General features: G+C 40.2%; 3 protein-coding genes across 4 annotated transcripts; all 3 read left to right on the forward strand.

The window, feature by feature from the left end:
• The first annotated feature begins 750 nt into the window (after positions 1-750).
• Positions 751-5,160, forward strand: gdf9 (growth differentiation factor 9). Its single transcript, XM_058063523.2, has 2 exons — positions 751-1,277; positions 3,535-5,160. Exons 1-2 carry the CDS (start codon positions 908-910, stop codon positions 4,419-4,421), a joined length of 1,257 nt encoding a protein of 418 aa, XP_057919506.2. The 5' UTR covers positions 751-907; the 3' UTR covers positions 4,422-5,160.
• A 65-nt stretch (positions 5,161-5,225) lies between these two features.
• On the forward strand, positions 5,226-7,296 carry uqcrq (ubiquinol-cytochrome c reductase, complex III subunit VII). 2 transcript variants are annotated; one of them, XM_058063525.2, is made up of 3 exons: positions 5,226-5,377; positions 5,941-6,100; positions 7,129-7,296. In XM_058063525.2, the coding sequence occupies exons 2-3, from the start codon at positions 5,947-5,949 to the stop codon at positions 7,221-7,223; spliced, it is 249 nt and encodes an 82-aa protein (XP_057919508.1). In that variant the 5' UTR covers positions 5,226-5,377; positions 5,941-5,946; the 3' UTR covers positions 7,224-7,296. The 2 variants fall into 2 exon arrangements, with proteins under 2 accessions (XP_057919508.1, XP_057919509.1); XM_058063526.2 differs by lacking the exon at positions 5,226-5,377 and adding an exon at positions 5,384-5,511.
• Positions 7,297-7,556: 260 nt separating this feature from the next.
• Positions 7,557-26,400, forward strand: hspa4b (heat shock protein 4b). The gene is made up of 19 exons (XM_058063522.2): positions 7,557-7,872; positions 8,425-8,482; positions 9,010-9,150; positions 16,477-16,599; positions 16,814-16,913; positions 18,881-19,014; positions 19,109-19,353; positions 19,430-19,506; positions 19,588-19,739; positions 19,862-19,968; positions 20,055-20,188; positions 21,856-22,040; positions 22,833-22,928; positions 23,121-23,276; positions 23,366-23,491; positions 23,576-23,683; positions 23,760-23,879; positions 25,316-25,477; positions 25,832-26,400. The coding sequence occupies exons 1-19, from the start codon at positions 7,766-7,768 to the stop codon at positions 26,033-26,035; spliced, it is 2,535 nt and encodes an 844-aa protein (XP_057919505.2). The 5' UTR covers positions 7,557-7,765; the 3' UTR covers positions 26,036-26,400.
• The last annotated feature ends 1,099 nt before the right edge of the window (positions 26,401-27,499 follow it).

The raw sequence follows: 27,499 nt of genomic DNA on the forward strand, positions 1-27,499 counted from the left end.
ATTCTTGCTCACTAAGCAGTGGATCATCGACCGGGTAAGTATTTTTATTGGGTTCATTCAATCAATTCTGATTCCACTTTTCTTCTCGACAGTTTACTCTGTGCTCCTAGCTAAACCGCTGCACGGCTAACGCTAAAGATGCCGTGCTCTCTTAAAGGGGAAGTGCCCCATTTCGCGTCCAGGAAGCTTTGCTATTCTTAAAGGGATATGTAAACGTTTACTCTTTTAAGAAGCATATTTATCAATGATATGCACACATTTCAATTATTTTAAGCTTATTTATGAATTTTGAGGCTCATTTATGTAACACAAAGGGCATTTTTACAATATTTACAGCTTCCTTATAAATCTCAATCACTTCTATTTATTGAGCATCATTGATTATGGATTATATTTCTGGTATTAACTATGGGGTGCATGGCACTCTTACAAGCTATTGTTGTTGTCATCATTATATTTGTAAAACTGTACCTTTCGTACTAAGAAAAGTGAACAAATAACTGAAGAAACATATGAGTGCCTGAAGGCGGGCCGTGGGCGGAAAACATTAGAACAGACCGTTTTCACTGGATCACGATATCCAGAGAAATAGGTGCAGATTCTGGAAGAACCAGAACACTTTCTGTGCTGGTTATCCCGTGTAGCCGCTCTATAGGAGTCCACAATTCAATACAAAGGACCGAAAAATGAACATAATAGGTCCCCCTTTGGCTTTCATAGCAGCTTGCTGGTTAGCGTCCTTGCATGATGACGTCATAGAGTAATGTCACTGATTGCCAACACCTGCGCGTGCTGATCAGCAAGGGGGGCACGTGTGCACAGCTTGAGTTTTCGGCGGTGAAGCTCTTGAGGTTTTTTTGGGGGGGCCGGTTCTGTTGTTTATTTTTTGGATGAATAAAATAAGCAAATGTTTATATCAGTTGTTATTAGTTGTTTTCGCGCTACCATGTTCCTGCTGCTGGTCAGCAGTGGCTGCCCGCCGCCGCTTCCATGCTCTGCTGGCCACACGGACGCTCTGCACTCGATCAGCGAGTTGGGTCAGTACACCTCTGGCAGCATCTTCTCACCGCTGCTCAAAGCGCTGTCCGAACACGGAGGCTCCCGGTGGAACCCGACCTCCAGGAAAAAGATCAAACCCGAGCACAAGTACATCAAGTATTTGACGGATGTTTACAAGAGAACGGCCAGAGATCACAGGAGTTTAGACGGTGGTGCGCACTACAACGTCGTCAGACTGATCAAGCCGCAGGAGCAGTGTCTTGCAAAAAGCGGTAAAGGTGAGCAAAACCGGGACATTTCCTGCACAATGAGAGCCTACACGACATCAATAGGACAGTAATAAATATTTTCAATTCATCGATTGTATGTCTACGGAAGCCCAGAAGCTGCATATTGGAAATTGATTGGTCGTGATTACGAGAAGAAGAAAAGGGAGGTTTAAATAGCTGGGAAATTAGAAAACAGCTGTAATTTCACAAGAATAAAATCACATTATAATGAGAAAATTGCTACAGTTTTGCAAAAATTAAATTCTAATATGATGAAAAATGTAATTTTAGTAGTACAGAGTTATTTTAAGTGAAATATGAAAAGCAAAGACGTTTAAAGCACGTTTGGGGTGCTTTAGGGCACTTGTGTGCCATTTTAATGCACCGTATTCTGTTGTCCTTTTAGAAAAATTTGGTTGGGAAAATTAAATTTACATTTTTCGAAGAAAGATGAAATATTTTCAAAATTTTAAAAATGGTAAAGGCCAAAATGTATACTTTTTTCACCGATATTACAAAGCTGAGATGCCGTTAGTTCTTGAAATATATATATATATATATATATACACACACAAAATATCACAGTGGCCCTTTTTAATTTTTCACTATGTGGCCCTTGCTGGAAAAGGTTTGGATACCCCTGCTGTAGATGGTGTAGACACCATACCTCAATCAGCAAAGGTTGCATAGGCACAGGCTCCGCCTCCAACAGCATTGCATTATTGATAGGAACCAAGAATAAAGCCAACAATAGAAACTGCTGTTGCTAGATTCCCATTGTAACATGCCATTAACAATTCTTATTTGAAATAAGTGCCTCCTCTCATACATCTCACTTCGAAAAAACAACCAGCATGCTAAATAACACAAAAATAAAATTCTAATATGATGAAAAATGTAATTTTAGTAGTACAAAGTTGTTGTTTTAAGTGTTATATGAAAAGCAAAGGCGTTCAAAACACGTTTGGGGTGCTTTAGGGCACCTGTGTGCCATTTTAATGCACTGTATTCTGTTCTTTTAGGAAAATTAGGTTGGGAAAAAATTTAAAAAATGGTAAAGACCAAAATGTATCCTTTTTTTCACTGATATTACAAAGCTGAGATGCCGTTAGTTCTTGAAATAGATATATACATATACAAAATATCCCAGTGGCCCTTTCATTTTTCACTATGTGGCTCTTGCTGGAAATGGTTTGGATACCCCTGCTGTAGATTGTCAACTTCCAAAGACCAAAATGTATACTTTTTTCACTGATATTACAAAGCTGAGATGCCGTTAGTTCTTGAAATATATATACTATATATACGTATATATATATATATATATATATATATATATATATATATATATATATATATATATATATATATATATATATATATATATATACACACAAAATATCACAGTGGCCCTTTCATTTTTCACTATGTCCTCACTGGAAAAGGTTTGGATACCCCTGCTGTTTGTCAACATCCTACTCCTCATAGTAGGCTCCGCCTCCAACAGCATTGCATTATTGATAGGAACCAAGAATAAAACCAACAATAGAAACTGCTGTTGCGGGATTCCCATTGTAACATCCCATTAACAATTCTTATTTGAAATAAGTGCCTCCTCTCATACATCTCACTTCAAATAAACAACCAGAATGCTAAATAACACTAAATACTAAATAATTATGGAACTGCAGTACACTCAAAAAATAAATGTTTAGCCTCAACAAAAAAAATCAACGCAACAGTTTCCATTAGTCTTTCTTAGTTATGACAACTTAATTTGAAATTGCTTTGAACCAAGAAACAATATTGCATTGCACGAATTTAGCTTTTCCTCTTCACTCAAAGCTTATTTTAAGTAATGCTTATTGAATTATTGTTGTCATGGGACAAGTTTTTAAGTTCATAACTCATGTTAAGTCAACTGACTTAATCATTTTATTCAAAGTAGTTTAATTTGTTGTCTACTTAATTATAATAACAATGCACACAGCTTTTTAAGTAGCAGTAACTAATTGTTACCAAGCTAATTTTTATAAAGTCATGGCAACTTGAATTTTATTTTGAGCTTACCAACAATAAAATTTGAGTGTATATGACATGCTAAATTAAGTTCATGTAAGTTAGCAACTTAGAAAGTTTATCTAAATCAATTAATTACATTTTTTAAATTGCATTCATGTATTAAATCAAGTTTTGTCAACAGATACTCTGAATTACTTTTTAGAGTGTATGAAAAGTAATTACGAGCCGATATATTTTCCTGCAGAGATGTACAAACTGGACTTGTCCTACAGCCTCGATCAAGTCCGAGAAAAGGAGCAGCTTGTGAAGGCGACCCTGCTATACAGTTCAGACCGCGCGGACTCTGTGTGCTACCTGAGCATCAAGGAGCAGGAGCACTCCAACAAGTGTCCGCTGTGTGCCGGCATCCACCGAGCTGTGAACTTCAGCGCCGGCGCGCACAACTCGGGAAGAGGACACTGGGTGGAAGTCGACGTCACTTTCTTTCTTCAGCCTCTCTCGAAAGTCCCGAAGCAGAACGTACAACTTCTAATCGATGTGGTCTGCAGTGAGGAGCAACTAGCTGTAGATGTCGGCCATAAAGGTTCTTTGGAGTTTACAGTGGACCCTCCTCTGTTGCTTTATCTCCATGACGACAGCAAAGTATCTCGCCAGGTGGTACCATCCAAGACACTTAGCAAGCAGATGCTCTTCAAGGCCGGTCAAATGGTCCGAGCCAAGAGACGGCGGAAGAGGGAGTCTTCAAAAAGCAAAAGAGGCGATAAAAGTTTCGATATCCACTTGCCGGAGCTTCTTCCCAGCTCTGAATTCTCCACGAGTTACTGTGACTTGTACGATTTCAGAGTACGGTTTAGCCAGCTCAAGCTGGATCACTGGATCGTCTTCCCACCTAAATATAACCCCAGGTACTGTCGAGGCATCTGCCCGAGGACCATCGGCTTCATCTACGGTTCCCCCGTCCACACCATGGTGCAAAACATCATCTACGAGAAGCTTGACTCCTCCGTGCCGAGGCCTTCGTGTATTCCCTCTCATTACAGCCCGCTAAGCGTCATGATCTTTGAAGAGGACGGCTCCTACGTGTACAAGGAGTTTGAAGACATGATCGCGACCAGGTGCACCTGCCGCTAAACCAGCGGATCTGCCCCCCCTCCCCCCAAACACATAAACCTTTCGGTACGCTACTAACACATAAGATGTTCAGACCAGGCTCTGTGATTTCATAAAGTTGTAAAAAATCATTGTGCATAGAAGATGTGTGCTCTGGAGCAGGTGTGTTTACTTAAACAATGTATTTTAACATTGTGAAAACTAAACAAAAAGAAATTAATGGTCATTTCATTTCTGTTGATGCCTTATCAGAAAGGGATGCATATTCATCCTGTGTTTCAACTTAATGCAATATGCTCTTGGATATGAAACACTTGTGTGCTATATAATTTGAGATTATTTTAAGTTATTTTTTGTTAATTTATTTTTGGGTTAGTGGTCTGTCGTTTATTTAATTTGTTACAGTTGGCGAGTTTTAAGTAGCCCTGTTCTGGACCCCCCAAAAAAATTAGGACAAAGCAGTCACACAATCTCATCAAACCTTTTACATATTGTTTTATTCCTTTACATTCCAAACAGTTATCTGAGTGGTAGCTGTCTTCACAATGCCCAGAATGAAAGCTGTCATGGTGTCAGTGTGTATTTATTACTTCTGGTCACTGAGTGACTGCATGCCTATGAATTTGTACTGGTTGAATGTGACTAGATGCATGTCGTGTATTTATGCAAATTATATGAATTCACTGCGTGTCTGTGTTCTGCGTAAGAATATTCTAACAAATGAAAATATGTGCTCTGAAAAGTTGGGGAATAAATGAACAGCATGCATAAAATTGGTCTTTCTTTACATTTAATAATAATAAAAACAATAGATGACATAATACGGCACAACTATACTTGTATATTTAGTTTAGAGTGCTGGTCATTTTGAGCGTGTGGCCTCCTGGCCGCTAGATGGCAGTAAAAGTGTTCCGATCCTTTATAACTCGACGCAGGAAGGACACAGAAACCTTTGATCAACGACGAGAAGCAGCACGGTAAACCTCAATGTCACCAGTCACAATACTAACGCTTTACTTTGGTTGGCTTGCGACTCGACGGTTATCTGACATACCTGTCACCAAAGGCTACCTATGTGGTCTCTTAACGTTAGCTGAGGAAATGTCTCAAGGTGTAATGTTTGTGCTTTAGCCAGGCCGTCGATGCTAATGCTAATATTTTGCTAGCACGACTTTTGCTTAGCATTCATTTCACATTCACACTATCTTGGTTAAATTGATTTAAATTGGTAGTGTGGGATTAAATATAGGCGTTTATTTAGGTTATCTGGCATAGATTTATTCACAAATTTACTCAGGTTATACGTTTTAAATCGGAGCTTGATTCATGCTAATCAGTGTAAAATCCTCAGTATATCTAATGATCGTGATTCCTCACTTCAATGTGTCCACGGTACCGCTATTGTATTGTAATTTAGTTTTAAAAAAATCCGTATGGTCAGTGCTTGACTCGCTTAACGCTGAAATCACTAGCAGTTTAGCTGTTTAGACCACAAATTCTACCCTCACCTGTTCACTCACCCATCTTTGTTGCCTTTCAGATCAGCATGGGCCGCCACTTTGGAGACTTGGCCAGGATCAGACATGTAATCACATACAGTCTGTCCCCATTTGAGCAGAGGGCTTTCCCAAATTATTTCTCCAAAGGAATTCCCAATGTGTGGAGAAGGTTCACTGCATCTTTCTTCAAAGTGGCCCCTCGTGAGTTTTATTTCTCCTAAGTTTTCCATTATTTTTTAGCATGAGTGTCGTAACTAATGACATTGATGGCAGTGGGCTACCTAAAATAACATGAAACAGTATACTATTTCTGGTTTGGGTGTCAAGAACACAGTAAAATCAGATTATATGATAACTGGGATTTCCAGGGTTTCCAGCCCTGAATATATATTTATGTTACGCGCTAACAGTGGATCTGCGCGATCGATCGATAGCGCTTCGCCCGAGATGGATCTATCGTTAGCGCACAAATGATCGATTTCTGTGCTCACGATCGATGGTATATTACTGTGCCCGGGATGGATGTGTGTACTTTGTTTAGATGCCAACAGATGGTAGCGCTGAACGTTGTTACTTACAAGAATCAACAAGAAGTCGATGCATGCAAATTTCAAATCTTTGATTAATTGTCAAGCAGTTCACTTTGTTACCGTTCTCGGCGGGGGGAGTGTGAACCCTAACCCCTAACCCTGTCATTGTATGCAATTAGCAGATCGATTGTCATTATATCGTCAGCGCAGTGTCAAAGCATCGGTCTCCAGCGCAGGGCAGTTATATCCATTGTGAGCGCAGAAATCAATCGATTTGTGCGATATCGATCGATCGCACAGATCCATCATTAGCGCGTAATATTTATACATAACATTTAACAAACAATGCACAGCTCTGTGTGTGTCTCCTTTTTTTCTGTGTCGGAACAGTATTACCTGAAGCACTGTGGTCCCCAGGCTGTCCATAAAGTCGCATTTTGTTTGTAAATGTGAACTAGTAATGTCTGAGGCTTTCAGACACAAACTGAACAAAATGTGACATGCACAAAGCGTGTTTATGCGTCAAAATGCATGCATGTTGGCCGGTCTGCATTTCAATGTATATGTAAATAGACTACTATGACACCCTAATTTCTCTCACTCCATTTATAAAGGATATCTTATCTATTCTTTGGTTGCACAGCGATGCAAAAATGTGAACTAATGCACATCCCGCCACTGTTTTGTTTTCTTTTGTAGCAATGATCCTCATGTACGTGACGTACACGTGGGGCAACAGTGTTCACAAGCAGAGCAAGAGGAAGAATCCTGCCGACTATGAGAATGATGAATAAACTCTCCAGTTTGTCTCTCTTGTTAATGCTGCTTCTGTTTCACCAATAAAGATGGAAAAGTATTTATGTGAAATCACTTCAGACTGAATTTATTGTGGTTTGTAATTATTGTTAGGAATGTTTATTTATTCATTATTGGAATGGTTGGGCTGTGGATGGAAAAACAGAAATCTATATATATGTTAAGTGATGAATTTGATGCTGTAATGTGCTACATCTAAAGCTTTCCATCCAACCTGAGCAACATGGCGGAAACTGCAATATTATTTTGAACCAGTGGGGGGCCCAGCGTCATGTTCCTGTCTCTCACGCTATTGGTTGGCGACACGGATAGAAAATTCTTGAAGGCTGTAGTTCATCAGCCGGTGTACCGCATGCTGCTGCTGCTCAGCTTCATGGAACAAGAACAAGGGTGGATCAACGGTCGCTGAGCTAAAGCATACCCTAAACACAGTTGCTGAGTCTCCTTTTCTCCATCAACATTTCGCAGCGGTTCTTATTCCTATTCAGTGTACGCTACCCCGCTGAGTTAGCTAGTTAAGATGTCAGTTGTCGGATTCGACGTGGGATATTTGAACTGCTATGTAGCAGTAGCCCGAGCCGGTGGGATTGAAACTGTCGCCAACGAATACAGCGACCGGTGTACACCGTAAGTACGAACGATAACTTCACTTTTAGGTCTTGAGTGCCTCTAACAGGTTGGGGAATGTGTACGAATCCACCTGTGATCATTTTTGTTGTGTGAAGCTGGTAATGCTAACTTGGGTAGTTAGCATGCTAATGGGTTTCACAACAGGAAACAGCATGTTAACGCTACTGCTAATGCTAGCGCAATCATGACACTGTAGTGAGTTGAAAAAAGACGCCGCCTCGCTTCTTCATTTGAACTTTCTTCTCAATATATATTTACACGATGATAAGTTACAAAATAGCGCAGAACTGAACATGTAGGCGACCGATTTTGTGTGATGCCTCTGGGCACGGAAAAGCGCGTGATGGGAGGAGGCCGCCGTACACTTGATGTCAAAAAACGGATTTACCAAGTCATTGCGTTTCATTGTAGCTCTTCCAAATCTAAATTGTACATTTAATCACCACTACTTTAAGCAAATGCGTTACAGTAAAATATCACTGCTTGTGACAGATTCACTCTACAAAATGTGACAACTAAAATGACTTTTTATTCTGATTATTATTATAGCGCATGTGTTTCTTTCGGGCCAAGGAACAGATCAATTGGTGCAGCTGCAAAAAGCCAGGTATGATTCTTGCTTGGTGTTGTTATTGAGAATGTGACTAATGGAGTATTTGGGAATGATTGGTTGCAGTGATGTCAAATCTAGATCACAAAGAAACAGTTTGACTGTCAAATGTGTGGTGGCAGACAAGGGCCAGCAACGTCCATAGTCTCAGAACACTGAAATGACCATAAAGCATTATAACCCTATAAAACACATCCAATGGGGAAACGATGCAGATTAAGAATTGCTGTGTAATTCCATAAACGCTGCTTGATCAAAAACACATGCATAAGAAAAAAAGTTTCAAATGTCCGAATAACTAAATGGAATAAATTCTGCAAGTTCAGAGAGCCTGGCTTCGAGAGGAATCCCACCTGAGTGATATCCATCTTGAAATTATTGCAGCATTTTCCCATTTAATGTGCTCTGTAGTGTTTTGATGTTGGGTAATTTCTGTGTTTTAAAGCACTTGCCCCTGTTGGCCACCATACGGGTTTTACATCCGTTTATTTTTCCTTATGTGTCCAATCTCCATGGTTGAACAGGTTGTCACAAACTGTAAGAACACGGTGCAGGGCTTCAAGAGGTTTCATGGTCGGGCATTCTCAGATCCATTTGTGCAGCGCCTCCAATCCAGCCTGGTCTACGATGTTGCGCAAATGCCTACAGGAACGACTGGAATCAAGGTGAGCTTACACTTAGACATGTCAAGTTTTGATGGCTATGGTATGGTATTTTCCTTCAATATTGATATTAAATGTGTTCTACGGTCGCCCATCATAAAAGCGGTTTTATTAATGTAAATGTATATATACATGCATGCATACATACATACTTTTAAGATTAAGATATGGCTTTATTCGTCCTTCAGTGGGGAAATTTGTATTGCACAGCAGCAATAGTACAGAGTCAGTTAAGCAGTACAAAATACACAATGTAGAAAAATAAACAACCCAAGTATTAACAAAATCAACAGTTTTTCCCAGAGTTATATAAAATACAGTATGTAGATAATATGAAACGAGATGAGATATATGACCAGTCTATACACTGAGATCTTGTTAGAGTTAATATGAGGCATTATAGAAATACTTCACATAGAACTTAGTATATTGCATTTAAAGCCCTTAATATTGCACATGGAGGTTGATATTTTTGTGACCGTTCTTCAAAATAAAAGCACTGTTTGCCCCATGTCTGTGTAAACAAGTCATTTTTCCATATGCAGTTGGAATTGCATGGGTGACTACATCTTCCTTCATCACAAGCACAGGCATTACAGTTTGTTGATGATTTAGTAGCAATGTGTGCAGAGGCTGACATCCCATTAGAAAAGTTAGCCACTTTTTTACCAATAAATAAATGTGCCTGACAATTTCATTAAATGGCTTAAGCTTTGTAGCTTTTTTAAAATTTAAGAATTTAAATTATATATTGTCATATCGTGATACATCCCAAAAATATTGTGATATATGCTCAAGTCCACATCGCCCAACCCTAGTAGTTTGGAATTATGTTCTACATTGTTTGTTTTGATTTTTTGAAAGCAAATGGTAAATTAGCTTAAATTACATTAATAGTTCATGGTGCCAGCTATGCCAACCTAGTTCTCGCATCGACTTAAGCGTTAAGACAAGGGTCACCAACCCTCTGCAAGTCAGAAGAAAATATATACTTTTAGTGCATTTTGGTAAGTGTCAGGGCTCGACAATAACGATGTACCGATGGCCCGGGGCAAGTTAAAACAAAACTGGGGCAAGTAAATCCAATCAGTGATATTCCCGTCGGGCAAGTGCACTTTGGCATGCCATACTGCCAAGAGTTTTTTTTTTAAAAGCGGTTCTTGTTTGGTGTTGGTAAAACACGGACTGCGTAATTCCGGTGGTAATTTGAAAACCAAACCTTGCAAATCTTGAAATGGACCAATCAGAATTGTTTATTTAGACTGCGGTTCGCAGTCCACAGTCCGCGTTTTACCCACACCCGTTCTTGTTCGCGATCAACCAATCAGTAATCGTTTGACTGCGAAAACATCTATCATGGCGTCCCTGCCAACATGATCTAATTCTTCAACAACTTCTGAAGGAAAACACCAAAAAGTGATGAACCAGTGCCTCCTAAACAAGTATTTTATTAGCGGCAGCAAATCAAATGATGGCACAGGTGAGTGAATCACATTGCTCTGACAATTTGAAGTGGTCACAATGAAACACCACCGATTAGATCCAATACCAAGTGCTGATTTTGCACAAGCTACAAACTCTAGCGGTTCCATTTCTCCGTGTATTTTTCTCTCCTTTGCTTCACAAATTATTGTTTGACCATTGAGCATTTTTTTTCTGGATTAAAAACACTTTACGAGTACACAAATATGTCTATTCAATAATGTTTCATTGTGGTGCACAACTTATAAAAGGCGAAGTGCCTAGAAGTCTCTTGACAATCCAGATTTCCATGCAATGTCATGATCTATGTAGGAAAACAACCACAAAAAATGATAATCATTTCATCTTTATTTGAGATTCTCATGTGATGCCACAAAAATTAGATATCATTATGGCAGTCTTTTCATTTTACATGGGGCGAGTTCGGGCAAGTAGTTGTCACCTTAAGGATTCCCCATGGGCAAGTCATTTTTGTTTTTAATGTAGAGCCCTGCGTATCCAAGTGTTTCTTTCTGCAATTCTTAACACTGTCTGTGTTGTTAACAATACTTGATAAGGACCTTCCCACTTGGGAGAGTGCCAGTCTTTTCTTTTTACACTCTCCTGGCTTCAGTCTCAAACTCAATTTACTTGGGGGCCACTGGAGTTCGGGTCTGGGTGAGACTGGACCGCATCAGGTTTTCCCCAAAAAAAACAAAAAAAAATGCATTTATTAAAAACAGAAAAATAAATAAACTTTGCTTTGGTTTTGATTTTCTACAAGAAAAGCTCTGATAAAACATTCCACTGTTGTCAAATATCTTACTTTTTTATTTTTCTACACAAAATGAGATGAAAAATAAATGAACAAATCGAGAGTAAAGAAAATCAATCAATCAATCAGTAATAAATAAATAAAGATAATAATAATAATAAAACGGCAAATAATAAAAACTTAAGAAACCACATATAGTTGGTGGGTAGACAAGTTATTTTTTTCAGATTAAAATTAACAAAGCATTATTAGAGCCCTGTAGACATGACAAAACACGACTATAGTCACATTTATACTCCTGTTATGTATGTATACTCCTATTATCCTGGTCCATTTCATACACATACCCCCAATTCCATCCCATCTGAAGCCAATCTACAAAAGCTCTGGGATGCAAGAATCAGAGCTGATTTTCATTCATTCATTTTCTATCGCTTTTCCTCACGAGGGTCGCGGGAGGAGCTGGAGCCTATCCCAGCTGTCTTTGGGCGAGAAGCTGGGTACACCCTGGACTAGGTCAACTCAATAAGTCTATGTGTATTACTTGAAATTAATATTGTGGTTTTGGAAATTGGCCACGCCTACGTCATAAGTTGTCCTTGGCATTGTGTTTTGCACACATTAAACACTATCAATTTTTTTTAATAAGATTATTAAAATATGAATTAAAGTGGGTATTAATAGTGTTGAGACGTGTAACACCGTGACTCAAAACAGCAGCCAACTTTTTACAATTTTTTTTAGGCAAGATTGGTTTATTATCTGTTGACATATAAACATTTTTGTCCAGGGTTGCTTTATTCCTAAGCCACTGGTCAATTTGTCAATTTCCTGTTTTGGACTCTGTTGTTGAACGTCTGCCAGTATCTTCAAAATCTCAATGTAATTTTTTTAGTCTTAAGATAGTTCAGTGCCTTTAGTGCCGCTTGTTTTACCATTTTTATAAGCGAATGCATTCCCAAAGAATATGGCATCAGTATTATTTGTATGTGCCGTGCATTTCCATACAGCAATTTGTTTTGGTAATTGAGTAAAATTGGTAAAAGAGTTACTGGTTTTAACCGTTTATTAATTTGCATGCTTCTGTAAGCGCTATGACTGCATAGCCTGTTATTGTTTTTCCCAATTTTTCTTTGAGGAACCATCTACAAAAATTACCTCTTTTTGTTAGTGCTTGATCTAATAAGTCTGGTCTACACTTTGCAGTTTGTGTTGTTAATTCATAACAATCATGTGGTTTGCCTTCCTCAGGGAGTGGTAGAATGGTAGCTGGGTTAAGCGTGGTGCATTGCTCAAGTGTTAAATGTGGTTGCCATGCAAGACAGATGTCTAGCAGGAGACAAAAATGTCATGTTAGTTTATAATAGCAGGGTGGAAACCGCATGAGGTACTTTCAGTATGAGTGGATGGAACAATACCATGGTTGCACTTGTTTCCACGGCTATAGTTGCTGCCATTACAGCCCGCACACAATGTAGCATGGCGCATGCTACTGCATCTAGCTTAGAAGAGTAGTACGCTATTGGTCGTTTCTTTGTACCATCCTCTTGTAGTAAGACTGAGGTCATTTAATGACCTTTACAATCTACTGTTTGTATAAATGTTTTGCTGTAATCAGGTAGTACAATCGTACTTCCTACGAGTACTCTTTTAATTTCACAGAATGCTTTTTCTGCCTCCTCATTCCATTTTTATACATTAAGTTTGTTAATGGTGGGCGGCACGGCGGTTGAGTGGTTAGCGCGCAGACCTCACAGAAAAATGAATGAGTTCTCTTGTTTTGTGTGGAAGTGGTAACTTTTTGGCTTCTTATTTTGTCTTTCCCCACCCTCGGCCATCTCTGTGTGGAGTTTGCATGTTCTCCCCGTGCATGCGTGGGTTTTCTCCAGGTACTCCGGTTTCCTCCCACATTCCAAAAACATGCTAGGTTAATTAGCGACTCCAACATTGTCCATAGGTATGAATATGAGTGTGAATGGTTGTTTGTTTATATGTGCCCTGTGATTGGCTGGCCACCAGTCCAGGGTGTACCCAGACTGGGATAGGCTCCAGCATGCCCGCGACCCTCATGAAGATAAGCGGTATAGAAAATGGATGGATGTCTTTGTTTATATGCAAAAGATAATATAAATCCAATATATGCGTAAAATGGACATTTTCCGGTATATGCATATAACGGATTTCGCTTATATCGGACAAAACCAGTGGGAACAATTGAATCCGATATATCCGAGGTTTACTGTAATAATGATTATATTGATTATGATATATTTATATATGATTATTATTATTATGATTATATATGATTATTACTATACTATTATTACGACTCTTACTATATTATTCTTGTCGTTTTTCTTGTTGTAATTTAATTAATTTAGGGCTCGATAATTCTAGATGGTTTACTTTGGTTGGTTGGCATTAAAACGTAACACCAATCCTTGCACTTTAGTACTTCCTTTTTAACTTGTGGTTTCCCACTTTTAGTTCCCATCTTATAATTATATAATATAAAATATATAAAATAATATATGATATAATTTTATAATACAGGGGTCTCAAACTCAATTTACTTGGGGGCCACTGGAGCTAGGGTCTGGGTGAGACTGTGCCACATCAGGTTTTCCAAAAAAAACCCCAAAACGCATTTATTAAAAACAAAAGATTTTTTTAAAACTTTGCTTTGGTTCCAATTTTCTACAAGAAAAGCTCTGATAAAACATTCCACTGTTCTCAAATAGCGGGCTGCATGCGGCCCCCAGGTCTCAGTTTGCCCACCCCTGCTTTAACACAAAGGGACGACGCCCTTTCACTCACACTCAACACAGATCAAAAATATCTTACTCTTTTGTTGTCTTCTCTTCCGTCGGTATCCTGTCAACCTTCAGCTTCCAGTTGTTGAGCTGAGAAGACAGCCCCATCAAAGGGTTTTGTCTGCCGTGGCCACGGTCTTTCTGTCTCGTCCGCTCCACAACTGGACTCCTCAGGTGTCTTGGGATCCGACTCGAAGGACCAAGTAAATGTCAGGTTCAAACTCCTGTGACACTTGTAAAAACACTTAAATACAGAAATACAGAAGAGACAGACAATATTCAAAGTTACTTGCAGCGATGAGAGTGAAACCACATACCCAGTGACATGCCGCTCCACTCTGAGTATACAGTTCACACTCTTCTCTTTTTATTCTCTTTCGGGGGTCCCTACTACAGTGCATCCGGAAAGTATTCACAGCACTTCACTTTTTCTACATTTTGTCATGTTACAGCCTCATTCCAAACTGAATTAAATTAATCTCTTACCTCAAAATTCTACACAAAATACTCCATTATGACAACGTGAAAAAAGGTTTTTTTGACATGTTTTGAATTTATTAAAAATAGAAAACAAAAAAATCACATTTACATAAGTATTCACAGCCTTTGCTTAATACTTTGTTGATCCACCTTTGGCAGCAATTACAGCCTCAAGTCTTTTTGAATATGATCCCACAAGTTTAGCACACCTATCTTTAGGCAGTTTTGCCCATTCTTCTTTGCAATAAGTCTCAAGCTCCATCAGGTTGGATGGGAGACGTCTGTGCACAGCCATTTTCAGATCTCTCCAGAGATGTTCGATCGGATTCAAGTCTGGACTCTGGCTGGGCCACTCCAGGACATTCACAGAGTGGTTCTGAAGCCAATCTTTTGAGATCTTGGCTGTGTGCTAATGTCTACAGTCTACTGAGGTCAAGAGCGCTCTGGAGCAGGTTTTCATCCAGGATATCTCTATATATTGCTGCATTCATTTTCCTTCTATCCTGACTTGTCTGCCAGTTCCTGCTGCTGAAAAACATCCCCACAGCATGATGCTGCCACCACCATGCTTCACTGTTTTGGCCGTTATTGGCCTGTTATTGGCCTGGTGATGAGCAGTGCCTGGTTTCCTCCACACCAGGAAGAGTCCTGGTGGTTCCAAACGTCTTCCATTTACGAATAATGGAGGCCACTGTGCTCATTGGGACAATCAAAGCAGCAGAAATTTTTCTGGATCCTTCCCCGGATTTGTGCCTCAAGACAATCCTGTCTCGCAGGTCTACAGACAGTTCTTTTGACTTCATGCTTGGTGTTTGTGCTCTGACATGCACAGTCAACTGCGGGACCTTATATAGACAGTTATTATATTTCCAAATCATGTCCAATCAACTGAATTTACTGCAGGTGGACTCCAATTAAGCTGTAGAAAGATCTCAGTGGATCAGTGGAAAAAAGATGCACCTGAGCTCAATTTTGAGCTTCATGGCAAAGGCTGTGAATACTTATGTAAATGTGATTTTTTTTGTTTTTTATTTTTAATAAATTCAAAACATGTCAAAAAAACCTTTTTTCACATTGTCATAATGGAGTATTTTGTGTAGAATTTTGAGGTAAGAGATTAATTTAATTCAGATTGGAATGAGGCTGTAACATGACAAAATGTAGAAAAAGTGAAGCGCTGTGAATACTTTCCGGATGCACTGTACATGGTCGTGCAACGGGGGGGGGGGGGGGGGGGGGAGAACGCAGTTACACAAGCTGTATTTGTTTGTCTGTGTGTGTGTGTATATATGTGAGAGTAATTACTTTTATTGTTTTGAGTTCTTATCTTGACACATTCTTGCAGGATTAACATGAACATCTGCAGGGTCGCTGTTGGCTCATCCAGGCACCTCCAGAACCTGGGGGTCTCTGATCAGGGTCACACTTTCTATTGTCTAAGCAAATGGATATAAGGGTGATAACTTACGCTGTAATAATTGTATCTACAGTTGAAACGTTCTGTAGGATGATCCAGTGCTAATTGCAACCCAGCAGTAATACTCGGCAATTTAAGGGCGGTCTCGGCACACTGGAGGCCCGTCAGCATAACTTCATGTAATATTTAAATCTCAAGACGCACCGCTAGGATCTCTTTCCATCACCGTGCATAATTAAAGAATGACACACAGTTTGACTATTTTATAATGGAGGCGCTCATTTGTGTGCACCAACATTTGAGCAGCTTTTTATTTGTATTTTTAAGATGCAGTGAAAGAATAATTTCACACTAAAAGGTGATAAATCTGCTGTTCCCAAAAGGTTATGTACATGGAAGAGGAGAAGGTGTTCAGCATCGAGCAGGTCACCGCCATGCTTCTCACCAAGCTGAAGGAGACGGCGGAAGGTGCACTGAAGAAGCCGGTAGCTGACTGTGTCGTCTCTGTAAGTATCACAATGCAGCGTTGCCTCGTTCGTTTGACCCCACCTTTTAACTGACAATGGCATGCTTTATTGGTTATTGGTTACTGATTGGAAGGTTTACACACAAATTCAGTCATGGCACAAGAGCACACATGAGTTATTCCTCAGAAAAAGCATGCAAACAGGATTTTAACTTTAAAAGACGGCTACAGTACATGTCCTGTTGTCTTCCCAGGTTCCCTGTTACTTCACTGATTCGGAGAGGAGATCGGTGGTCGATGCTGCACAGATTGCAGGACTCAACTGCTTGAGGCTCATGAATGAGACAACTGCAGGTGTGTATTGTGTTTTTGTATATACTGTAAGAACGGGTACACCAAACAGTTTTTATTATGAGGTCAGCCCTTTGGCAAAAAACCGGAAGTGTTTTGTCATGCATTATTTGCTAATTCAACACAGTACAGTATCATCATGCAATCCAATGCATATGAAAGCTGCATAAGCCCCAGCACAATGCAACCCAGCCCCTCACCAACGACAAAGCCAAGAAGGTACTTTGGATACACTCCTGCCTGGTAGAACCTTGCCTTCCTGGCGAAACACACATGGGTGTTCAAAGTGTGGCCCAGGGAGCATCTGAGGAATGCGGCTCGTTGCAGGAATAAAATAAAAAAAATAAATTGGAAAAATATAGCAAAAAGGAAGAATTTAACTAGTGAAAGCTAAAATGCTAACCAATAAACACAAAGATTTGGCTTCAAATATAGGTAGAACTTTTTTTTAATTGGAAATATTTTTTATTCATTCATTTTCTATCTCTTATCCTCACGAGGGTCGCGGGGGTGCTGGAGCCAATCCCAGCTGTCTTCTACACCCTGAACTGGTCGCCAGCCAATCACAGGGCACATATAGACAAAACAACCATTCACACTCACATTCATACCTATGGACAATTTGGAGTTGCCAATTAACCTAGCATGTTTTTGGAATGTGGGAGGAAACCGGAGTACCCGGAGAAAGTCCACACAGAGATGGCCGAGGGTGGAATCGAACCCTGGTCTCCTAGCTGTGAGGTCTGCGCGCTAACCACTCGAGCGTCCAATATTTTTTATGTTTCATAAATATCAGAGGACAGCTAGACAAAATAAATGCTGCTCTTCAACAGTTTAAAAGACAGCATTTCAAGAAATGCTGCAAACATTTGACAGTGCAAATTGCCTGTAAGAAAACAAACGCCAATTCTGCCACTTTACAGAGTGGAAGATGTATTAAATTGATGTAAGAAATATAAGACATTGTAACAAATATGGGTTACCCGGATGGAACCAATCTGCTAATATTGGTCCTGCTCTAAAATGGAAAAGGAAACGCATCATTGTTAAACAGTATGTAATGTCTTCATTCATTCATTTTCTGCCGCTTTTTCCTCACGAGGGTCACAGGGGGAGCTGGAGCCTATCCCAGCTGTCTTTGGGCGAGAGGCGGGGTACACCCTGGACTGGTCGCCAGCCAATCACAGGGCCCATATAGGCAAACAACCATTCACACTCACATTCATACCTTTGGACAATTTGGAGTCTCTCTAAAACAGTTTAAAAGACAGCATTTCAAGGAATGCTACAAACATTTGACAGATGGTACAAATTGCCTGTGAGAAAACAAACGCCAATTCTGCCACTTTACAGAGTGGACGAAGATGTATTAAATTGATGTAAGAAATATAATACATTGTAACAAATATGGGTTATGCGGAACCAATCTGCTAATATTGGTCCTGCTCTAAAATGGAAAAGGAAAAGCATCATTGTTAAACAGTATGTAATGTCTTCATTCATGTTAAAATGTTACCTAGCATGTTTTCACTGCTTTGGCCAGTATCCATAATATGATAAACTCTAATGCATAATGTTATTTCCATTGCATAAACTGTACTCCTTTTATTTTAGTCTACATCTTTGACCTCCTTTTCAAGGATTCTCTTACTGTTTGCTGTTGCTAGGATACCAACACGTCTTCTAGGCCTCACATACGTCTTCAAATTCTTAAAAATCAGGAAAAAGCATAACAAAGTAGAGATAATCTTTCTCTTAAAAAAATAGATGCAATTTTTACATAGCTGTTCACATGATTTTTGTGTATTTTAAATGAGTCCAATTTGATATGACAAGCAAACAGGAAGTAGAACACTGTTGGAATTCAGCCAGCCTTCATATCGTCAGTCAAAGCATGTTTACTTAGCGGTACACAATGTGAATCTGGAGCTTTGTGGTCTTCTGTTGTTACACACAACTCTTCCCTGCAGTGGCTTTGGCATATGGGATCTATAAGCAGGATCTACCTGCTCCGGAGGAGAAGGCCAGGAATGTGGTGTTTGTGGACCTGGGCCATTCTGGATACCAGACATCAGTGTGTGCCTTCAACAAGGGCAAGCTCAAGGTCGGGAATGGTTAAAAATGTTGTTTTGTATTCGTTTATATAAGCTGTGACAAGCTTTTGTTTCATGTGTTGGTTTGCTTCCCCGTACTCCCAGGTTCTTGCCACGGCCTGTGATGCCGAGCTGGGAGGGAAGGACTTTGATGAGGTATTAGTCAGGTATTTCTGCGAGGAATTTGCCAAGAAGTACAAGCTGGATGTGAAGTCCAAGCCCCGGGCTCTGGTCAGGCTTTACCAAGAGTGTGAGAAACTGAAAAAGCTCATGAGTGCCAACTCGTCCGACCTGCCACTTAACATCGAGTGCTTCATGAATGAGATCGACGTCACAGGAAAGCTCAACAGGTCGGCGATGACCTCGTCGGATCAGTTTTAGCTCATTCAGGTACCTTTTCTGATGTTGTCTCTTCTTTTTCACAAGGGGTCTATTTGAAGAGATGAGTGCAGACATTTTGGCCAGAGTGGAGCCTCCCCTGCAGAGACTTTTGGAGCAATCCAGTGAGGATCACGCCTTGATTCGTTCTGTTCACGACACATTGTAATCACCCCTTCATTCGATTTCTTTATTTCCCTTTTTAGAACTAAAAAAGGAAGACATCTATGCGGTGGAGATTGTGGGTGGGGCTTCCAGGATCCCGGCCGTCAAAGAGAGGATCAGCAAATTCTTCGGGAAGGAATTAAGCACCACACTGAATGCTGACGAAGCAGTGGCCAGAGGATGTGCTTTGCAGGTACGTCACACTCTTTGCTTCATGTGCTGTCGTATTAATTTCTCGCAATATTCGGCATAGCCGAAGCGAGCATCTGTTGACTATAATAAACGTGAAAGTGTGTTTGTTTTCCATCGCAACAGTGTGCAATCCTGTCACCGGCCTTTAAAGTGCGTGAGTTCTCCATCACAGACGTCGTTCCCTATCCCATTTCCTTGAAGTGGCATTCTGCTGCTGAGGAAGGCGTAAGGTAAAAACAAAAGTTGACCGCTACGTCTTGCTTATGCTTTCTGTTCGTTGGTACGAGCATTGATGTCTCTCTGTTTTGCGCCGTAGTGATTGCGAGGTGTTCCCCATGAACCACGTGGCACCTTTTTCCAAAGTGTTGACGTTCTACCGCAAGGAGCCTTTCTCTTTGGAGGCCTACTACAACAGTCCTAATACGCTGCCCTACCCTGATCCTACCATCGGTAAGTAACTATAGTGGAACCTGGAAGGTAAAACACTAATGCATGCTTTTACTTCCTGTCGCTTAGATTACTGTAATGCCCTGCTCTCTGGTCTTCCCAAAAAGAGTATTTTAAATCTCGGATTATTACAGAATTCAGCCGCACACGTGCTGACGAGGACCAGTGGGGCGGGAGCACATTACACCGGTTTTAAAGTTGCTACATTGGCTCCCCGTCCGCTTCAGGATCGATTTTTTTTAAGATTCTCTTACTGCAGGGCTCGGCAATAACGATGTACCGATGGCCCGGGGCAAGTTAAAACAAAATTGGGGCAAGTAAATCCAATCAGTGATATTCCCGTCGGGCAAGTGCACTTTGGCATGCCATACTGCCAAGAGTTTTTTTTAAAAGCGGTTCTTGTTGGATGTTGGTAAAACACGGACTGTGTAATTCCGGTGGTAATTTGCAAACCAATTCTTGCAAATCTTGAAATGGACCAATCAGAATTGTTTATTTAGACTGCGGTTCGCAGTCCACAGTCCGTGTTTTTCTTGTTTGCGATCAACCAATCAGCGATGGTTTGACTACGAAAACATCTATCATGGCGTCCCTGCCAACATGATCTAATTCTTCAGTGCCTCCTAAACAAATATTTTATTAGCGGCAGCAAATCAAATGATGGCACAGGTGAGTGAATCACATTGCTGTGACAATTTGAAGTGGTCACAATGAAACACCACCGATTAGATCCAATACCAAGTGCTGATTTTGCACAAGCTACAAAATCTAGTGGTTCCATTTCTCTGTGTATTTTTTCTCACCTTTGCTTCACAAATTATTGTTTGACCGTTGAGCATTTTTTTCTGGATTAAAAACACTTTACGAGTACACAAATATGTCTATTCAATAATGTTTCATTGTGGTGCACAACTTATAAAAGGCGAAGTGCCTAGAAGTCTCTTGACAATGCAGATTTCCATGCAACGTCATGATCTATGTAGGAAAACAACCACAAGAAATGATAATCATTTCATCTTTATTTGAGATTCTCATGTGATGCCACAAAAATTAGATGATATCATTATGGCAGTCTTTTCATTTTACAAGTTCGGGCAAGTAGTTCTCATCTTAAGGATTCCCCATGGGCAAGTCATTTTTGTTTTTAATGTACAGCCCTGTACTGGTTTTTAAATGTCTTAACAGCCTTGCACGTTCTTATTTATCTGATCTGCTTTTACCTTATCAACCCCCGCAGACCCTGCGGTCCTCCGGCACTGGCCTTTTAACTATACCAAAACCCAGAACCAAAACCCACGGTGAGGCAGCATTTAGCCACTGTGGCCCCACCTGTGGAACAGCCTGCCGGAGAGCCTCAGGACTGCGGAGACTGTTGATATTTAAAAAAAAAAAAAAAAAGATTAAAGATGCACCCTTTTAATCAGGCTTTTAACTAATATTTTTAAACTCTTACGTTTTTATCTTTTTAGTTCTATTTTATGCTTTTAGTCTTTAGCTTTTAACTCCAGTGTTTGCTCTGATTTGAACACTATCAACATTTTTATTAACTACACATTCCATTTCTAACTTCTATGAATAAATGTATGGGAATTACCCACACACAATAAATTAATTCATCCCCGAGTCGTCTGTGGATTCCTAATTCTTCCTGCCTATTATCGTTCACACAGGCCAGTTCCTGATCCAAAAAGTTGTCCCGCAGGCATCTGGCGAGAGCTCCAAGGTGAAAGTTAAGGTGCGAGTGAACATCCACGGAATCTTTAGCGTGTCCAGCGCTTCTCTGGTGGAGGTGCTCAAATCTGACGAGACAGAAGAACCCATGGAGACGGAGCAGGCCAATGAAAAGGATGGAGAGGTACACTATAGACCAGGGGTCTCAAACTCAATTTACCTGGGGGCCACTGGAGCTAGGGTGTGGGCAAGGCTGGGCCGCATCAGGTTTTCCAAAAAAAACAAAACGCATTTATTAAAAACAGAAAAATATACAAACTTTTTCAGTGCTTTGGTTCCGATTTTCAACAATAAAAGCTCTGATAAAACATTCCACTGTTCTCAAATATCTTAATTTTTATTTTTCTGCACAAAATAAGATGAAAAATAAACAAATCAAGAATAAAGAAAATCAATCAATCAGTAATAAATAAATATAATAATAATAAAACGGCAAATAATAGAAACTTAAGAAACCACATATAGTTGGTGGGTAGACAAATTATTTTTTTCAGATTAAAATTAACAAAGCATTATTAGAGCCCTGTAGACATGACAAAACACGACTATAGTCACATTTATACTCTTTTATTTACAACATATTGCGCAACTGAAGGGTCTTGAGACACATGCTAACTCGCAAACTAGAGAGCTAGCGACCTAAACGGTAGCCTACAAGTTATTTCCTTTAAACTTAAAAAGCCAAAAACTTACCACTTCTACACGGATAGGGAGGATAACTATTAACAGTTATTTAATCTTTAACATGAACATTAATCAAACGTAATCATTTTTTCTGGGTACATGATACCATACAGCATCCATATCAAACACGCGGCCCGCAGGACACTAGTTTGAGGCCCCTGCTATAGTCCAATTGATCTTTGTCGTCAGAGATTGTTCTTGCCACATGTTGTTGTGTTTTCCGTCTCTGTAGAACAAGATGCAGACTGACCAGGAGGAGCCGCAGGATGAGGGAGATGGTCCAAAAGAACAAGAGGAGAAGACTCCTCGAGAGAATGAGGAGATGGAGGTGAACGGCACTTTTGAGAAAACGGTGTTACTAGTTTAGTTTTCATGACTCATGGATGAGATGCATATTAATATATATATATATATATATATATATATATATATTTGATTTATTTTCTTTACATATCTTGGCATATACCAGTGCTCTTCTCAGTCTTTCTTCTTGGCTTACTTTTGTTTTTGTGTTTTTTAGACTACCACAGAGGAGGGAAAAGGCGAGAAGAAGTCTGATCAGCCTCCTCAAGCCAAAAAGCCCAAAGTCAAAACAAAAGTCCTGGAGCTTCCTATTGAAAACAGTCCACAGTGGCAGCTGGCTGATGACATGCTCAATCTTTTTGTAGAAAACGAGGTACTGACACGTCCTCCAGCTTCCCACACGACCACCAGAACTGTCCTTCACGCCATTTTGACATGATGTGATTTCCAACCGCTCCTCAGGGTAAGATGATCATGCAGGACAAGCTGGAAAAGGAGAGGAACGACGCCAAGAACAATGTAGAGGAGTACGTGTACGAGATGAGGGACAAACTCCACGGCATGCTGGAGAAGTTTGTTGGAGAAGCTGTGAGTCCAAACTCCGTAGCCGACGTTAGGGAAGCGAGAACGAAATTCAGCATTCCTGATGCCATGTTTATTTGTATTTGTTAGGAAAGAGATGCTTTGTCATTAAAACTCGAGGATACTGAGAACTGGCTGTATGAGGATGGCGAGGACCAATCCAAGCAGGTGTACATTGACAGGCTAGCAGAGCTGAAGGTAATCGCGACTCGAATGAGTCGGCACAAAGCGGATAAAATATCGAGATGGCATTAAAACCGCTTCCACTTTGCAGAAACTCGGCCAGCCCATCCAGGATCGATTCAATGAGGCTGAGGAGAGACCCAAGTCATTTGAAGAACTGGGGAAACAAATCCAGCAGTACATGAAATTTGTTGAAGCGTGCAAAATGAAGGTACGGTCATACTGTATTCTGTATTTGCAGGCAAAATTGCACGCCAAAAAACTGAAATTTTTGTGCATTTTTTTAAGGCTACACCTTTTTATTCTGTTTGTTGTTTATTTATCTTTTATCATACTGCCACAAATGTGAACCACCTTTTTAAAATGGCAAGTTTTATTGGACTGCATATTGTTCTATGATTGATTAGAAATAAGGGGCGACACGGCGGTCGAGTGGTTAGCGTGCAGGCCTCACAGGTCAATTCCACCCTCGGGCATCTCTATGTGGAGTTTGCATGCTAGGTTAATTGGCGACTCCAAATTGTCCATAGGTGTGAGTGTGAATGGTTGTTTGTCTATATGTGCCCTGTGATTGGCTGGCCACCAGTCCAGGGTGTACCCCGCCTCTTGCCCAAAGACAGCTGGGATGGGCTCCGGCGCCCCCCGCGACACTCGTGAGGAAAAAGCGGTAGAAAATGAATGAATGAAGTTTTATTGGACTGCACATTGTTGAATGATTGATTAGAAATAAGGGGCGGCACGGCGGTCGAGTGGTTAGCGTGCAGACGTCACAGTTCAGTTCCACCCTCGGCCATCTCTGTGTGGAGTTTGCATGTTCTCCCTGTGCTCTCAGGTTTCCTCCCACATTCCAAAAACATGCTAGGTTAAGTGGCAACTCCAAATTGTCCATAGGTATGAACGTGAGTGTGAATGGTTGTTTGTCTATATGTGCCCTGGATTGGCTGGCGACCAGTCCAGGGTGTACCCCGCCTCCCGCCCGAAGACAGCGTGGATGGGCTCCGGCGCCCCTCGCGGCCCTCGTGTGAAAAAAGCGGTAGAAAATTAATGAATGAATGATTAGAAATAGTGGTGTGTCGGTCATGAATGAACGGGTCAAAAGAACTAGTTCTTTTTTGTGAACAGAATGAACAAGCTCACCGCCCCTAAAATACCCATTCAGTTGCAAATGTTTTTTTGGTTTTTTTGATTGGCTGAAGAGTCAGTTCACCGTTCCTCCACTATCTGCGTGCTTGCTGTCTTCGTAGCGCCTCCCTCTGTGGGTGGGGTTTGCTGACTGAAAGACTGAGAGATTGACACTGTCGGTGACGTCGTTTATTCCATTCACAAAAAAGAACTAGTTCTTTTGACCCGTTTGTTCATGACCGACACACCACTAGTCATCAAGTGTTGTTGCGCTGTTGAGTCGGAACGAACATGAAAATGAGTGAACAGACTGACTCTGGTCTATGCACAGGGCGAGATCATACAAGCTAACGACCAAATTAACCGAAATGAGCGGATCTTTTTACTAAATGAACCGGAATAATCCGTTTCACTGAAATTAACGTTTTCCCCCATCATTAATTAGAAAATGTGGACATTTTAACCCTGCCAAAAAAATGTTGTCTTCAAATATTCATTATGTAATTGAACTTTTATGTGGGTCAGGAGGAACAGTACGACCATCTCGACGAGGCGGATGTTGCCAAAGTGGACAAACTGGCCACGGAAGCGATGATGTGGATGAATAGCGCCATGAACCAGCAAAGCAAACAGAGCTTGATGATGGATCCCTCTGTCAAAGTGCAAGAAATTCAAGCAAAAACCAAGGTGAGATGCACACAAAGCCCGACAGAGATATATATATTTTTTAATCTTTAGGTTAATCTTGGTTGAAAAGATTAACCTGACTGGCTGAAAAGAAACAAAAGATGGTTAGTTAGTTCCACCTCCAATTGCATAATAAGAACCAAGAATAAGCAGACAGGCAAATAGAAACCACTAATGTGAGCTACTTAGCATCCCAGTTGCATTGTAATATTTGTCAAGCCTGAGCCACACTCTGAGCCACACTCCTACTAAATACCTGACGCTATCTGTGGTTGGATACATGAACACCCCCTTCCCAAGTTGTGAGACTCTTGCGTTTTCCTTACATTACGTTGTTACATGTGATATTTCCAGGAACTATTCTCCGCCTGCAACCCTATCGTGACCAAGCCCAAACCCAAGGTGGAGTTGCCGAAGGAGGAAACGTCAGCAGAGCAGAACGGGCCCGTGAACGGACAGGAGAAAGCCCCGGAAGAAGGCGCAGATAAAGGAACGAGCGAGAGCACAGGCAATGCCACCTCGGAAACGGAAAACAAGCCTGAGATGGACCTTGACTAAAAGCTTTGAAGTTGGGGGGGCGGGCTAGCTGCTTTTTGAAAATGGGTTGCAGTCTTGGGAGTGTTAAAGCGTTTCAGGAAATGCACTTCAGTCAACAGGCAGAGTTTTTTTTAGCACGCTAATCCCAACTCCGGGTGGTGGCGCTGTCTGAATTCCATGGCATCCATCCATCCATCTCTTTCGCTCTCTCTCTCTCTCTCTCTCTCTCTTTTTTTTCCCCTGATGACATAATTCCGAAGCCAGCTGCAATAAGCCTGTTTGACAATGAGCGGCGTACACATGATGGTATTTATTTCTGTTGTGTGCTCTCTGTACGTGTTCTGGTCTGTATCACACTATGGTTTTAATAAAGGTATTGAAAATCACTTGTACTGTAAGGAACCAAGTAACTCACCCGACCTAAGTCTTCATTTTCATTTGAACATAACTTGGATGAGCTACTGAGAATTGTAATGAGCAAATTTTGTTCATTCTAACAAGCCGCTATTACAAAAGAGAAAAAAAATAGTAATGGTTTTATTTCATTTGAACATGCATCAGATTACAATTGCGTGCATCCCATAATCAGTTCACAGTTCCACATGTCCAAAAGGAGTAGGAAGAAGCAAAGCTTATTAAAACCTACCCCTCCATCTGGTACTTTTACAATCAGTAACTGTTACATTTGTTCACTTCCTGCTTTCCTAATATATTTTTTATTTTATTAATTTTTATTTGTATTTATATATAATTGTATTTTTGTTTTATATATTTTTTATTTATTTTCTATTGTATTTATTGATTGATTTTTTTAGGTGATTTGAGGTTATTTTAGGACGTGATATGACCATCCAATGACATAATGGGTACCATAGTAAGTGTCAATATAGTGATATATATAGCACATCATGACTGGTTCAAGACTCTTCATCCTTGTATTTAGCAAACATCAACTGCTTGTATTGTTTCTTGAATTGGCTCATCATTGTGCATTGTTTGAAGTCCTTACTCAATCCATTCCATAGTTTGATTCCACATACTGAAATGCTATGGCTTTTTAACGTAGTCCTAGCATATAAGTGTTTCAAATTTAGTTCTTCCCTGAGATCATATTTCTCTCCTCTCTTGTAGAGAAGTATTGGATGACATTTTTAGGTTGAAGTATTTGTGATTTTAGAAATGAGTTAGTATGTTCTCTGTAGGCGACATTATGAATTATCCTTAGATGTATATATATATATATATATATATATATATAAACGACTGATGAATAAACACAACACAATATGATTAATACACAAAGAAAGGTTTTAACATTTTTGAAAACATGGTTGGACTTGTTATCTATTGTTTTCAATGTTTTCACTTGACTTACAATATTAAATTGACGTTTATATACATTTCTAAATAGTTTGGAAGACAAAACGTTTTCCAGAAAATATAATTTTCAAACTACTAAACTGCTGAAGTCAGCAGTGTGTACCG

This window comes from Doryrhamphus excisus, linkage group LG22 (assembly GCF_037039965.1).
Source record: "Doryrhamphus excisus strain RoL-2023G ecotype Guam linkage group LG22, RoL_Dexc_Guam_v1.1, whole genome shotgun sequence".
NCBI classification, from domain to species: domain Eukaryota; kingdom Metazoa; phylum Chordata; class Actinopteri; order Syngnathiformes; family Syngnathidae; genus Doryrhamphus; species Doryrhamphus excisus.

Coding starts and splice junctions, on each gene's coding strand:
- gdf9 (XM_058063523.2), top strand. CDS start 908: ATGTTTATATCAGTTGTTATTAGTTGTTTTCGCGCTACCATGTTCCTG. Junction 1,278..3,534: donor TCTTGCAAAAAGCGGTAAAG/GTGAGCAAAACC, acceptor ATTTTCCTGCAG/AGATGTACAAACTGGACTTG.
- hspa4b (XM_058063522.2), top strand. CDS start 7,766: ATGTCAGTTGTCGGATTCGACGTGGGATATTTGAACTGCTATGTAGCA. Junction 8,483..9,009: donor GTGCAGCTGCAAAAAGCCAG/GTATGATTCTTG, acceptor ATGGTTGAACAG/GTTGTCACAAACTGTAAGAA. Junction 23,277..23,365: donor ATCTTTTTGTAGAAAACGAG/GTACTGACACGT, acceptor ACCGCTCCTCAG/GGTAAGATGATCATGCAGGA.
- uqcrq (XM_058063525.2), top strand. CDS start 5,947: ATGGGCCGCCACTTTGGAGACTTGGCCAGGATCAGACATGTAATCACA. Junction 6,101..7,128: donor TTTCTTCAAAGTGGCCCCTC/GTGAGTTTTATT, acceptor TTTCTTTTGTAG/CAATGATCCTCATGTACGTG.